The following is a 15,701-nucleotide window of genomic DNA, read 5'->3' as shown; positions in this document are numbered from 1 at the left end:
ATGATCAAAAATTATTGTACAACAAAGACATTTGCACAAGAATGTTTACTGCAGCCCAATTCATAATAGCCAAGACATGGAATCAGCCCAAATGCCCAGTGACCCATGAATGGATTAACAAATTGTGGTACATGTACACCAGGGAATACTATGCAGCCATAAGAAAAGAAGGAGACGTCATATCTTTTATGTTTACCTGGATGGAGCTGGAACATATTCTTCTTAGTAAAGTATCTCAAGAATGGAAAATAAAGTATCCAATGTACTCAATACTACTATGAAATAAATATATAACCACCAATACACTCATACGAATGGCAAAACGTAACTAGTCCAGAAATAGAAGGGAAAAGGAAAGAGAGGTGAAGGGAGGGAGGTATAGGAGGAGAAAGGGTATTTTGGGGGACCTCACCTAAAGTGCACGATGCAATGGAACATTTCAAAACTATTAAGAAATGAGTATAATTGTGATGGATGTGTTACTTAGTTCAATGTAAGCATTTCACATTGTATATTGAAGCAGTACCCTGAACCCCATAAATGCATCAATGTACAAAGTTATGATTTAATAAAAAACAATTTAAAAAGTAAAATAAAATACCAGGTTTTGGAGGTGAGGATGATTACACTTTGGGTACCAATGGATCGTGGTTCCCTTTAAAATTCTTTAGAAAACCCAACCCTTATCATGTGATATTTTGACTATTAGCTGTCTGTATCCTTCACTAGACTGTCAGCTCTCTGAGGGCAGGAGCAATATCTATCCTGCTCACCACTACACCATACAACACAGCACAGTGCCACGTACTCAGTGAATACTAGCTGCATCTTTCTCCACTTAAAATACCAGAAGAGTTCCCAATGATGAGACTCTCAAGGGGGAGGGGTGAGATTCCCATAAGAGGTCACTCAGGCACCAAATGAGCATAGTCTCCCTCCTCATCTAGTGTAGGGAGGAAAGGTGGTGGGTCACAGAGATGAAGCAGGGGAGAGGGGCATAAAATGTCAGACAGGCAGCCCTTGGGTTATGAATGAGATAGGTTCTGCCTTTGTTCTTATGTTGAATTTCTATGTTTACCTATTACCTGTAATACCTTCCATTTGTAAGTGTAAGTTGTACCTAAGCCACATGTTTGTAACTCACAGACTGCCTGTATTTTCCTTTAAAGGCTCTGAACTCATGCTGAGTGATTTTATATCCATATTAAGTTACACTTCTCGAATAAAATGAGTGTTTCATTTGACTTAAAACTCATTAAGGTATGATGAATTACATAATGAGACAATTGACTATAATTCTTTCATTCCCTCCCACCTCTTCTGACTTTCCCTTTGTTCAATAACTTTCATAACTGTCAAAACCAGTTCATAGCTTGTAGTCAACAAACTCTAACAGTCAGGGAAAAATAATCCCTAGGTTTTAAAAAATCATCTTCAACAGATGCTCCAAACTCATTCAGGATTGTTTTCCAACACAATATGATAGTAACACAATAATAGTGGGCATACAGTTAAGTTTTCAGGTATGAGAAATATCAAATATCTCAACTTTGGAAAACTACAGTAGTAAAAGGGCATTTTCAATGAAGAGGCATCATTGTACAATTTGAAAGGCATGGGCTTTGCTTCTCTAAGCTTCCATTTCCTCAACAGTAAGAGTAATTATATGACATCATGGTAATTTGGCTCTTGAGGGGCAGGGGTGGGAGAATGATGACTCGTAGAATTCTCTATTTTAAATGTTCCCATTGGGCTGGCGAGGTGGCTCACGCCTGTAATCCTAGCACTCTGGTAGGCCCATGTGGGCGGATCACCTGAGCTCACGAGTTCAAGACCAGCCTGAGCTAGAGTGAGACCCCACCTCTAAAAATAGCCAGGTATTGTGACTGATGTTTGTAGTCCCACCTACTCTGGAGGCTGAGGCAAGAGAATAGCTTGAGCCCAAGAATTTGAGGTTGCTGTGAGCTGCGACATCACAGCACTCTACTGAGGGTGACAAAGTGAGACTCTGTCTCCAAAAAAAAAAAATAAATAAATAATGCTTCCATCATGGTCAATTTCAAGTTACCAACAGGGAGTTGTGGAACAAGCCAGTCTAAGTTGACTCTATTATAACAAACATTATACTGCAAGGTTATTAGGAACTGAAAGTATTTTACGTCTACTAAGGATTGTAAGTAAGTGACATACAGCTTTATGTCTGGCTCAGAGAATACCTGTTCCTTTCACCTGTTTTCATCCCTGAACCATAACTCCTGTCTTTGACATTTCATTGAAGCTCAAGATTTAAAGTAACTTCTGTGTACTTTTCATTTTCAAATTGATCTCTTTAGCCCTGACTTCTTTGAATTCCAAACCCATTTTCCAAACTGCCTACTATGCCCTACTATGTCTACTGCACGATCAAAACTGAAACACTCAGGCTGGGCACAGTGGCTCATGCCTATAATCCTAGCACTCAGGGAGGCCAAGGTAGGAGGACTGCTTGAGCTCAGGAGTTTGAGACCAGCCTGAACAAGAGTGAGACCCTACCTCTACTTTAAAAGAAAAAAAGAAAGAAAGAAAAGAAAAAAAGAAACATCAGGCATATGGTGGGCACTGATAGTCCCAGCTACTTGGGATGCTTGAGACAGAAGGATCTCCTGAACCTAGGAGTTTGAGGTTGCTGAGCTAAGCAGACGTCACAGCACTGTAACCTAGGCAACAGAGTGAAACTATTAAAAAAAAAAAAAAAAACACAACCAAAACACTCTTCACTCTTTACCATACTTTCCTTATCTTGATTGATAATGACAACAATTGTCAATATTTGCAGAGTCAAATTGTCAAAATTTGACAAAATAATCGTCAAAATTTGCAATCTTTGCAAAGCCTCTAGATACATTATTTTGGTCCTCCCCACAAGGTATGCATTAATATCATTCCTGTTTTACTGATGAAGAAATTGAGGCACAGAGAGGTTAAATAACTTTCCCAAAGTCATATGGCTAATAAACAGCAGGCTGGATTCAAACTGAGTAGTTAGGCTTTTGAGCTCTGCTATGGTTTGAATGCATCCCCTAAAAGTTTATATGTTAGAGCCTTAATTCCCAGTGTGAGAAGTGACTCAGCCAATATTGCAGATATAAGAAAGTAAGTGTTGGGGCTGGAACCCAAGTCAGTCTAGCTTCAGAGTCCATAGCTTTAACTATCCACTCTACTACCTCACAGTCAAGTCAATAGCTGGGAGTTTAAGTTGTTCACCAAGTTCCACCTACTTTTTCCTGCACATCACATCATTCAAATCAGGCACTTATAATACCTCATGGGGACTACTAGAGTAGCTTTTTTTTTTTTTGAGACAGAGTCTCACTATGTCACCCTGGGTAGAGGCGGTGGTGTCACAGCTCACAGCAACCTCAGACTCTTGGGCTCAAGCAATTCTCTTGCCTCGGCTTCCCAAGTAGCTGGGACTACAGGCACCCGCTACAACGCCCAGCTATTTTTTTGTTTTAGTTGGCTTTGTTGTTTAGCAGGCCCGGGCGAAGTCCGAACACGCCTGCATCGGTGTGCGTGGCCAGCGCCTTAACTGCTGAGCTATGGGCGCTGAGCCTGCAGTAGCTTCTTTTTATAGTATGCTTGCTTCCTGGGAAACATTCCCAACAGATCCCCTGTAAGTCTCTGGAAAGTAGATATCTTTGTAAGTCATGATACTACATTGCACTGTTCAAGGCTTCTCCACCAGCTAAATAGCTACAATTTCAAACCTCAGTGTATATAACTACCACTGGAACAGGCAGAATGCAGATTCCTGGTCCTGCTCCAGAGATTCTAATTCTCTATGTATAGTTTTAAATTCATAATTTTCATTTATTTATTTTTGAGACCAGAGTCTTACTCTGTCACTCAGGCTAGAGTGTAGCGACATCATCTTAGGTCACTGCAACTTCTAGGCTCAAGCAATTCTCCTGCCTCAGCCTCCTGAGTAGCTGGGACTACAGGCAGGTGCCACGGAGCCTAGCTAGTTTTTTTGTTTTTTTTTTTTTTTGTAGAGATGGGGCCTCACCGTAGCTCAGGCTGGTTTCAAGCTGGTGGCCTCAAGCAATCATCCCACCACAGCCTCCCGGAGTGCTAGGATCACAGGCCCAGGCCTCCCAGAATGGTTTAGGTAATAAGCCCCAGCACCTGATCTGGGAATTTTCATTTAAAACAGGCACTCCCAAGACCTTCTGACGCAAATGGTTTGTGGACCATGCTTTGAAGAACCCAAATTTACAGAACAAAATGTTAGCTCCTTGTCACAGAAACATAATTGGATTCTGCTTGTATCTCATTTGATACTCCAGGATAAAGGAATCATTGACAGTTCTACAAACTACCCAGTTTCTCACCTTTGTGCCTTTGCACTTGCTTTCTCTTCAACTGAAACACTCTTCCTCCTTCCATCTGACAGACTCTTTCTCTTTCAAAGCCAGTTTAAATGTAGATGTCATCTCTAGGAACCATCCTTAACTCCCCTCCACCTGTCAGCCTCCTTCCCCACCCCACCCAGACCTTCTATGCCTTGATTCTTACTGAAAGTAGTGTTAATACATTTTTCATGTCTGTCCACTTCTACACTGTGGCCTCTTCTAGGTCAGAGTCAGAATCACATTACTGTTTTCACACCACGGCCTAGCACAGAAGGTGTTCAAACAACAGAGTAACATCTAACCAGGGGCTGAAGCGAGGCCCTGGAGATGAAAACTTGAATTGAAATTACTTCCTAAAAATCTTCTGTGTTGCCCAGAAAGTGATACTCACCTTTATTTATTTATTTATTTATTTATTTCTGAGACAGAGTCTCACTCTGTTGCTAGAGTGCAGTGCCATTAGCCAGTTCACAGAAGCCTCTAACTCCTGTACTCAAGCAATCCTCCTGCCTGCTTCTGACTCGCACTGGTACTATAGGTACCCACATGATGCCCAGATAATTTTTTTCTATTTTTAGTGGAGACGGGGTCCTACTCTTGCTCAGGCTAGAATCAAACTCCTGAGGTCAAGCGACCCACCTACCTCAGCCTCCCAAAGTGCTAGGATTAGAGGCATGAGCTACACTGATATCACTTTTATGAATCCATAAAATTAATATACGTAATTTGGGTGATTGTGTGAACACTAATACACACTGTATGAAAACTATGTGTCTTTAAGCATAAAGTCAGTGCCATAAAAAAGGTCAATTTGTATGAGACCAGCTAAGGGAACAGCAGAATCAAGGTTGCCATCTCACATGTGTACATACTTGGATTTGAATAATTTCTTTCTTTCTTTCTTTTTTTTTTTTTTTGAGACAGAGTCTCACTTTGTTGCCCGGAGTAGAGTGCGGTGGCATCACAGCTCACAGCAACCTCAAACTCTTGGGCTTCAGTGATTCTCTTGCTTCAGCCTTCCAAGTAGCTGGGACTACAGGCACCCACCACAACACCTGGCTATTTTTTGGTTGTGGTTGTCACTGTTTGGTAGCCCTAGGCTGGATTCGAAACCACCAGCTCTGGTGTATGTGGCCGGCACCCTAGCCGCTGAGCTACAAGTGCTGAGCTGGATTTAAGTAATTTCTGAATTATGTGTCAGTCTTCAACATATGCAGAAAGGGACTGTTCAAATCATAACTGTTCTATTATCACACACCCTTAATAGCCTGAAGCTCTAAAACAAAGGTATAACTGTAAGTTGAACTTTTTCTTTTTTTTGAGACAGAATCTCACTCTGTCGCTCTGGGTTGAGTGTCATGGTATCAAAGCTCACAGCAACATTCAACTCTTGGGCTCAAGTGATCCTCTTGCCTCAGCCTCCCATGTAGCCAGGACTACAGGCACCCGCTACAATGCCCAAGTAGTTTTTCTATTTTTAATAGAGACGGGGTCTTAGTTTTCCTCAGGCTGGTCTTGAAATCCTGAGCTCAGGCAATCCACTTGTCTTGGCCTCCCAGAATGCTAGGATTATAGGCCTGAGCTACCACGCCTGCCAAACGCTTCTAATTATCTATAAACTCTGCCCACTTATAGCCAAGGGTACAGATCTCTTTTTTTTTTTTTTTGGAGACAAAGTCTTCCTCTGTGCCCTGAGGTGTCCTAGCTCATAGCAACCTCAAACTCTTGCGCTCAGGCAATCCTCCTGCTCCAACTTCCCAAGTTGTTGGGACTATAGGCACCCGGTACAACGCCCGGCTATTTTTTCTATTTTTAGTAGAGATGGGGGTCACATCCTTGCTCAGGCTGGTTTCAAACTCCTGAGCTCAGGCAATCCACCCACCACAGCCTCCCAGGGTGCTAGGATTACAGGTGTAAGCCACCGCTCTTGGACCAAAGGAACAGCTGTTGAAAAGACAAGTTCTTGGGCCAGCACTGTTTGATATTGCCTACCCATGCATGTGAGTACCCAACAGCTTCATGTACTATAGCCTAGTCTGTGTGTCACTGGGCCTCAAAACTGGAGCCTAGCAGTGGTGAGTGGGAAGTTAAATCAAGAAGTAGGTCATGATTTGATCCTTTTCACACTGGTAACATATTTCCACAAAGTATTCTTCTGTATTGTTGGGGATTATGAATGATTAACAACATCATCCTTCACCTGAAGGAATTTACACTCATCAGGTAATAAGACCCAGGCATAAATAAAACTAATCAACAGCGGATTCTAAAAGAGAAGACGGAATTTGAGGGAAGGATAAAATTGGAGAAAGAATTCACAGACTAAAATGTCCAGGTGTTGGCTCGGCGCTATGGCTCAAGTGACTAAGGCACCAGCCACATACACCTGAGCTGGCGGATTCGAATCCAGCCTGGGCCCTCCAAACAACAATGATGGCTGCAACCAAAAAAAGCCAAGTGTTGTAGTCCCAACTACTTGGGAGGCGGACGCAGGAGATTGGCTTGAGCCCAGGAGTTGAAGGTTGCTGTGAGCTGTGATGCCACAGCAATCTACCCAGGGCGACAGCTTGAGGCTCTGTCTCAAAAAATAAATAGATAAATAAATAAAATAAAATGTCCAGGTGTCGAAATAGATAGAGGAAAAAAAAAAAAATGTCCAGGTGTGAGAGCACAGAGGGCATTCAAGGAGCAGCAGTCTCCAACACTGATTTGTCCAACTTCTTCACTTTTCATTGGTCTGGCTGTTGCTCACTCTTCATGGGATGAGTCCCCTAAAACATCAGTCCTTATCCCTTCTTGCTAGTCCCTCTGTCTGGGATGCCATTTCCACCTGTCAACTTAGATAAATCCTACTCATTATTCAAGTTATGGTTTAAATTCCTTTAGATTTCTATAGCTTTTTGTCACCTAACTCATGGTATTTAAATTAGTTTCTCATACACTGGTCATCCCAAACTATAAGCTCCATGAGGGAGATCTCATTTCTTTCATTTCTATATTCCCACCACCTAGCATAATGCCTGGCAGACACTAGGTACCCTAGAAATGTTTCTGAGCTATAATATTGCATAGTGAAGCCTGGCTTTTGACTAGATACTGGATTAGAATGTAAAGTTAAAGAAGAATAAAAAAATAAACAAACTCAGTTTAGGAATAAATTTAACCAATGAGGTGAAAGATCTGTATGCTGAAAACTATAAGACACTGATGAAAGAAATTAAAGAAAAAATAAAGAAATCGAAAGAGATATCCCATATTCATGGATAGGAAGAAATGTCCATACTACCCAAAATGATCTACAATTTAATCCTATCAAAATGCCAATGATATTTTTCACATAAATAGAAAAAGCAATCCTGAAATTCATATGAAACCACAAAAAACCCTAAATAACCAAAGCAATCTTGAGCAAAGAGACAAAGCCACAGGCATCACACTACCTGATTTCAAAATCTACTTCAAAGGTATAATAATCAAAATAGTGTGATACTGGCACAAAAACAGACACATAGACCAATGGGATAGAACAGAGAGTCTATAAATAAATCTATACATTTATGGTCAATTCATTTCGCAAAGATGCCAAAAATACACAGTGAGAAAAGGTTAGCTCTTCAATAAATGGTACTGGGAAAGCTAGATATCAACATGCAGAAGAACGAAATCAGACCTTCACCTCACATCATGTACAAAAATCACCTCTAGGGTTAAAAATATAATCACAAGACCCGAAACTATAAAACCACTAGAAGAAAACATAGGGGAAAAGTTCTATGACATGTCTGGGCAATGGTTTTTTAAATATAAATCCAAAAGCACTGGCAACAAAACCAAAAATAGATAAATGGAATTATATCTCTAAAAAGCTACCAAAAGAAACAATCACCAGAATGAAGAGAGAGGCAACCTACAGATGGGAAAATATATTTGCAAACCATGCATCTGATAAAGGGATAATATCTAAAACATGTAAGGAACTCAAACAACTCAAAAGTATGAAAACAAATAACCTGATTAAAAAATGGGTAAAGGACCTAAACAGACACTTTGCAAAGAAGATATACTGGCAGCACCTGTGGCTCAAAGGAGTAGGGCACTGGTCCCATATGCCGGAGGTGGCAGGTTCAAACCCAGCCCCAGCCGAAAACTGCGAAAAAATGATAAAAAAATAACAATAACAATAAAAAACTCTTATATTAAAAAAGGGGGGGGCAGCACCTGTGGCTCAAAGGAGTAGGGCACTGACCCCATATGCCAGAGGTGGCGGGTTCAAATCCAGCTCCGGCCAAAAACAACACCAACAACAACAAAAAAAAAAAAAAGAAGAAGAAGATATACAAGTGGACGACCAACTTACGAAAAATGCTCACCATCATTACTCTGGAGAAATGCAAATGAAAACCACATGAGATATCGCCTCATTACTTTAGAGTGGCTACTATCAAAAAAGCCAAAGGACGCAGCGCCTGTGGCTCAAGGAGTAGGGCACCGGTCCCATATGCCGGAGGAGGCAGGTTCAAACCCATCCCCAGCCAAAAAAACCACAAGAAAAAAAAAAAAGCCAAAGGAACCAACTGTTGGTGAGGATATGGGGAAAAAAAGGAACCCTTGTGTATTGTTGGTGAGAATGCAAATTAGTACAGCCATTATGGAAAACACTATGAAGGTTCCCTAAAAACTTAAAAATAGAGGTCGAGTGTGGTGGCTCATGCCTGTAATCCTAGCACTCTGGAAGGCTGAGGCAGGTGGACTGCCTGAGCTCACGGGTTCAAGACCAGCCTGCACAAGCACGAGACCCCATCTCTAAAAAATAGCTGGGTGTTGTGGTGTGTGCTTGTAATCCCAGCTACCTGGGAGGTTAAGGAAAGATGATCGCTTGAGCCCAAGAGTTTGAGGTTGCTGTGAACTATGACTCCATGGCACTCTACTAAGGGCAACAAAGTGAGACTCTGTCTCAAAAACAAACAAACAAAAACAAAAACAGAACTACCATATAATCCAGCAATCTCACTTCTGGGTATATATCCAAAGGAATTTTTTTTTTTTTTGAGACAGAGTCTCACTCTGGCACCCTGACCAGAGCGTCATGGCATTATAGCTCACAGCAACCTCAAGTTCTTGGGCTCAAGTGATCTTCTTGCCTTAGTTTTTCTATTTTTAGTAGCAACAGTGTCTTGTTATTATTACTCAGTCTGGTCCTGAACTCCTGAGCTCAAGTAATTCACCCACCTTGGCCTCCCAGGGTGCTAGGATTACAGATGTGAGGCACTGTGTCTAGCCTATCCAAAGGAAATGAAATTAGTATGTCCAAGACATAGTTGCACTCCTGTGTTCATTTCAACACTATTCACAATAGCTATGAAATATCACAAAAATTATGAAATCAACTCAAATACCCATCAACAGATGAATAAAGAAAAAATGGTATATACACAAAATGGAATACTATTCAGCCTTAAAAAGGAAGGAAATCCTGCAATTTGTGACAGTATAGGTGAACCTAGAAGACATTACGCAATTCTAGAATTCTTCTAGGATGGCCATCAGAACTGTCGTATTACTAGGTCTGACAATTAAGCATGCCAACTGATCCTAGAAAAAGTGCTTTGAAGTGTGGACTAGGCACGGGCATTGGTGCATAGCTTCCCAAGGGGAGCACTTCAAAGGTAACCATAGTGACATTCAGCAATGAGGTAGGTAGCACTTTCCCCAGGATGAATTCTTGAACTTAATTGTTGGACCTCATATATACATATATGAAAAAAAGTTGTATATCATAAATATGTACAATTTTTACTTGTCAATTAACAAAAAAAGAAGTAGGCCAGTAAGGGGCTTGCCTTTCTTTCTGCTCCGACACATCTGATATCTCAATTACAGGCTAAAGTATGTCCCCTCCTCCAAATTCACATTTTGAAGTCCCATCTCCCAGTACTTCAGAATGCAACTGTATGTGGACAAGTAGTAATTAAGTCAAAATGAGCTCATTAAGGTAGGGCCCTAATCCAACACAGTCAGCGTCCTTATAAGAAGAAGAAGAGACTCCAGGGGTGCCAGCCACAGAGGACAACCATGGGAGAACAAAGCAGCAAGAGGGTGGCCAGCTGCAAGTCAAGGACACAGGCCTCCAAGGAAACCAACCTTTCTAGCACCTTGATGTTGATATTCTAACTCCAAAACAGTTGGTTTTTTAGAATTGTGAGAAAATAAATGTTCATTATTTATGCCTCCCAGAAAATAGTATTTTGTTGCAGCAGCCTTAGAAAATTAAGACAGCATTTTTACTTCATTAATAAACTCAGATGTGTTGCATGCCGGGTGCTCTGAGTTCTTTACAAATGTTTAAACATTTAAATACCTCTGTACCAGTGTCAGTGAGCCGGTATAGCTGCATTTCTCAGTGGGTAGGAGGGGGTTGAGAGCTGGGGACTCAAAACCAATATAGTTGGTGGGGGAATACTCCTATGAGACATGCCTCTTTCTTTAGGTGGATATCAGAGGAAGAGATGGCAACAATTATTATTAATAACATAGTAAAATCTTAGCTGCTATTAATTGAGCACTTATTGTACATAAGCAAGTGCCAGGCATATTACAAGAATTCTCTCTCATTTCATCCCCATGGCAACCTTAAAATTTAGGTGATATCTTTCATTTTCTTCATGACTCAGACATGGGCAAGCCAGTGCCCAACTGGTAAGAAGAATCAAGATTCAGACCAAAATTCCAGATCTGAGCCTTCTGCCACTCTGCACACTGCTTAGGGAAGACAACACGGGTCATTTGGCTGGGGGGTTGTGGGGTGGAGGCTTGAATGGGAGAAGAATTTGTTTTTAATGCAGGAGATCAATGAGGAGCAGCAAGTTAAATTTTTTGAAAAGGTAGTAGGGAGAATGTAAGAGCCTTAACAATTACACCTGCAAAAACTACAGCTCACCTTTATGTAACTCCTACACATCAGGTATTAAGTCCAGAACTTAGAAGCTGATGTTTTTGCCTTTTCATTGTATGTACTCAGAAACTGAAGTTCATAGAAGCAGAAAGATCTGCCCAAGCCAGAGACAAGTGGTGGAATCGGAGTGGCAGACCTGGGAGGTTCCCAACTGTGTACCCGCCCCAGCTTGTCTTTTCTGCTTTGGGGTGTATCAACAATCTCTGTACCTACCCTGCACATAAGCCAATGAACATATGAGAGCCTCCATGCTCTGAGCAGACAAGTTACATATCATACCACAGTCTTTACCAAGATTCCACATGAACTATTAACACAGAACAGCTTTGTTCAAGAATTCTCCAAGGAGCCTTAGTTTCCCAGTTGCTCCACAGAAAATTCTACGTTCAGAAAGTTTGGAAGCGCTGCCTGCTTGCTATCCCTCTCCTGCCTGGGAGACTTACAGAGCACAACAGCAGATTCTAAAGGCTCTGAGACATTCTGCAGTTTAAAAAAAAAAAAAGGGCAGCGCCTATGGCTCAAGGAGTAGGGCACCAGCCCCAGAGGTGATGGGTTCAAACCCGGCCTCAGCCAAAAACTGCAAAAAAGAAAAGAAAAGAAAAGAAATGTTTCTTTCGTTTAGCCATTTTATTTGAGCTACAGAACTGTTTTTCTGCATGTGTCAGTTAATATGCTGTGCAGTGCCCTTTTGGAGGTACTGCAGCGTAAGACTGGAGAGAGAATAAGACGTGCTGGAGCTATTTCCAGAAACTGAAATGCAGACTCTTTTTCCCCCAAGAATTACCAGGCACTTTGTTGTTTACATTTAGTTGTAAATGTAGTTGAGATAGAGAAAGAAATAAATTAGAGGGAATGGCCATGTGTATCCCCAAATCTTTTGGCTCATCCAACACTATTTTTGCTTCTGTCCCCAGCTGCCCAACCCCATTCCCTTCTCCAAGTTTCCACCCATCCTTCTCTTCTTGGGGCTGCTCTCTAGCTACACACAGCTGGAAGTGACTTCAACTTAATTTAAAATGCACCCCTGCCCCTCACACCCAGGCAGTGCAGAAGCAGTGACAGGGAGACATCTGGTACAGCAAATTTCAGAAAAATGCCTCATCCAAGAAAGAAGGATATCTCCACCCGTGGGTTAGGCATGGAGCGGAGGGGGCGGAGATTGCCAATATTTTCCTTACGATTTCCAGATTACGGGTGCTGTGATTATTCTATTTCTGTTTTTGCTTATTTCCAGTTTGTGAATTTCTACAACGCAACGTAGAAATTCAAAAAAGGAGGGGACTACGTAAACCCACCTACTAAGTTCTATCCAATTTTACAGAAGGTGTATCTCCCAACACCTTCGGGCAGAAATCGAGGGCTGTGTTACTCCAACCTGCAGTGACACCTCCCCAGTTGCCCCTTAATTATAGCCTCTCCCAGGCTGTCCTTACCCACTCGAAAGATCAAGTCGTCCTCGATGGGGTTCTCTTTTCGCTTCCCGGTGCTGTACATGCTCGCGGGCCTTTTCACAGCTTTCTGCTTCACATGGCCGCTGCCCGGGGATTTGACGCGCCTCTTCACCCCCTCGGTGGTGGGAGACACGTCGGCCGAGCGGATGACTTTCAGCTTGAACGGGCTGCCCCGGATGTGCTGGTCGTAGAGCCGCAGAGAGAGGGTGAAGTCCCCTTCCTTCTGGACGGTGTACAGGAATTCGTAGGTGCCGTTTTTGTTATCCAGGATCTCCCCGTCGGCCACGCTGCCGTCGGGCGTGCTCAGCTCAGCCGTGATGTAAGCGTTGCCGGTTTTACACAGCTCGCCGTCTTTGTCCTTGGTCGTTATGGTGACGGACATGGGCTGCCCGATGATGGTCTGCCGCAGCCCCTCGCCCGTGGCCACCGTCTCCGAGGCCACTGCGTTGGTGGTTAAAATGGTCCCCAGGTTGTGGATGGACTTCTTCAGCCCCTCGGTTTCCACGATGAAATCCAGCTGGTCGTTTTCGCGCGGGTGCAAGGGGAAATCTTGGTCGGCCAGTTCGTTCAGCTTCTCGCTCATCTGCTTCTTCACCAGCAGCACCTCCGTTTCCGTGCCGTGGTTCAGGGCCTGCGCTGTGAAGTTGCTGCAGCTCTTAATACTCTCCTGCCCCTGCAGCAGGGTATCCAGCTGCGACTGCAGGACCTGCGGGGAAACCGGGGGCCTGGTGAGCGCTTCCCACAGGGCGTGAGCTCAGCCCATGGGACGTGGGCCGGCCAGGAACCCAGGTCCCGTGCAGAACCCTAAATCACATTCCTGGCAGAGTTTTCCCTTCCGCCTTGCCCAGACTCTGTCACACATGTACTTCTTGGGTCACGTGTTTTGGATAGAGACAAACAGAAACACCCCTATGCATGCTGACAGACAAACTGCTATGCCTTTATGCCTGACATGTGAACTATTTATTATTCTGTACCTCTCCCTAATGCCCAAAGCTCCATCCTCACCACCTAAAGGAACAGAAACTAATCAAATGAACTCTCCACACCTGAACATCGGAAGCTTTTCATTCCACTGTTTTGTGAACAGTCAGGGCGAGTTAGACAAAGGCTGCAGTCAGGGTTTGCTTTGAAGTTGACTAACAGGTTGGTGTAGGTCTGAGAGCAATTAAGAGACTATGTTACATTATAATTGAGGAAGGGAAACAATCCAGTTTAACCCTAAATTGTGAAAAGCACTACATTATATACACCCTTTACCTCTGTAAAATTATGAACTGATACTTTACAGAGTTTTGCTGAAAACAAGAAAGAATAGCTGGCTACTCCATTAAGTGAAAAATACAGTTTACTACACAATGGTGACACTTAAATACACATTTGAGTCCCTTGTGCTGCTCTTAGAACCCAAGAAGCTAGTGCTGTGAAGTACCCTCTATATCATGTCTCTTGCAGAATACCTGTGTTAGGTAGCTAGAAATCCAGCTCTCCCAGGGAGAAAGGACAAGAAAGGGCAGGGCAGCCACATCCCTCTCTCCTTAATACTGTCTGAAGCGACTGTTCACACCTGAGGAGGGACCACCTCCACCCCAACCAATCTGTCATTAGGAACTTAGCCTGCTTCTCTATCCCATGGGCCTAACAACAGGTACAATAGAGTCTTGAAGGCGACCTAGAACAGCCTTAATCCTAATTATCATGTCATTACCTTAAATCTACATTGTAGTCCATACCCCCACCATGGGCTTTCAGAGAGGCTCGTGGGAGGTCCACATGCACAAAAAGACTCTGGTTCCAAGGTGATCACTGAAACTCGAGGTAGGCCTAACCCAGGCAGTATAAAAGAGAACACTCCTGCCCATATTCAAAACTTTTTTCTTTCTCATGACAAGGGAGGTCCTGTTCTTTGTCTATGGCAAACATACCTTGCTCTGTAAACCTATCTTGCTTTTCCTCAATAAACTGTTTCATGCTTGTCTTATTTTGGTGGGTCTGTTCATTCTTTAGCCACGAGGATGCAGGCAGCTGCCTGAAATCCTAACATTTTAGGACACAAGGCAGCTGCTCTGAAACCCAACATAAGGATGACTAGAATCTTACTTTGTGTTTGAGGCCATAGTTGACTTCTAGTTCCATAAGCAGCACACTCTTCCGCACATTTAAAGTCTTCTGGAGCTCATCAAAGGTGGAATGGATGTCATCCACAATGCTCGCCTTTTGGTTGGTTAACTGATGAATGATTTCTGAGATGAACTGAAGAGCAGAATCTATTTCTGGGAGCCTGGCAGACAGTTGTTACAGATTATTTAACCTCAACCCAGAAATATTCCAAAATCTATCCAAACACTATATTCTGTCAAAAAAATTTTTTCTATGGCTTTTATCATCTTTAAAAAATGACAACCAGGGCGGCGTCTGTGGCTCAGTGAGTAGGGCGCCGGCCCCATATGCCGAGGGTGGTGGGTTCAAGCCCAGCCCTGGCCAAACTGCAACAAAAAAATGGCCAGGCATTGTGGTGGGTGCCTGTACTCCCAGCTGCTCGGGAGGCTGAGGCAAGAGAATCGTGTAAGCCCAAGAGTTGGAGGTCGCTGTGAGCCATGTGACGCCATGGCAATCTACCCGAGGGCGGTACAGTGAGACTCTGTCTCTACAAAAAAAAAAAAAAAAAAAATGACAACCAAAGAAAATAATGATTAAGACAGGAAGTAATTACTGCTTTTGAGAGAAGAGACTTTGAGGGTCTATGTCTATTTCAAACTATCTGCCACCACCTAATTTTAATAATCAATGGGAAAAGACTTGAAGCTCTCTGAAAAGCCATTCTGGCCAGATAAATCTTTGTTGCAGGGGGCTTTCTGGTGCATTGGAAGACGTTTCATAGCATCTTGTCCTCTACCAGATGCCAAG

The 15,701-nt window shown here is 42.9% G+C and overlaps 1 protein-coding gene across 8 annotated transcripts in view; it reads right to left on the bottom strand.

Moving 5' to 3' along the window:
• TRIM2 (tripartite motif containing 2) overlaps positions 1-15,701 on the bottom strand; it is a 166,493-nt gene that overhangs the window by 35,189 nt on the left and 115,603 nt on the right. For all 8 annotated transcript variants that reach the window (XM_053583117.1, XM_053583126.1, XM_053583103.1 and 5 more), the window contains 2 exons: positions 14,895-15,075; positions 12,777-13,500 (listed from right to left, as the gene is read on the bottom strand). In XM_053583117.1, coding sequence (XP_053439092.1) covers positions 12,777-13,500; positions 14,895-15,075 — 905 coding nt within the window. The remainder of the gene's footprint in view (positions 1-12,776; positions 13,501-14,894; positions 15,076-15,701) is intronic.

This window comes from Nycticebus coucang, chromosome 1 (assembly GCF_027406575.1).
Source record: "Nycticebus coucang isolate mNycCou1 chromosome 1, mNycCou1.pri, whole genome shotgun sequence".
NCBI lineage: Eukaryota > Metazoa > Chordata > Mammalia > Primates > Lorisidae > Nycticebus > Nycticebus coucang.
The sequence above is the reverse complement of the archived record's forward strand: the minus strand, read 5'-3'. Positions and strand labels throughout refer to the sequence as shown.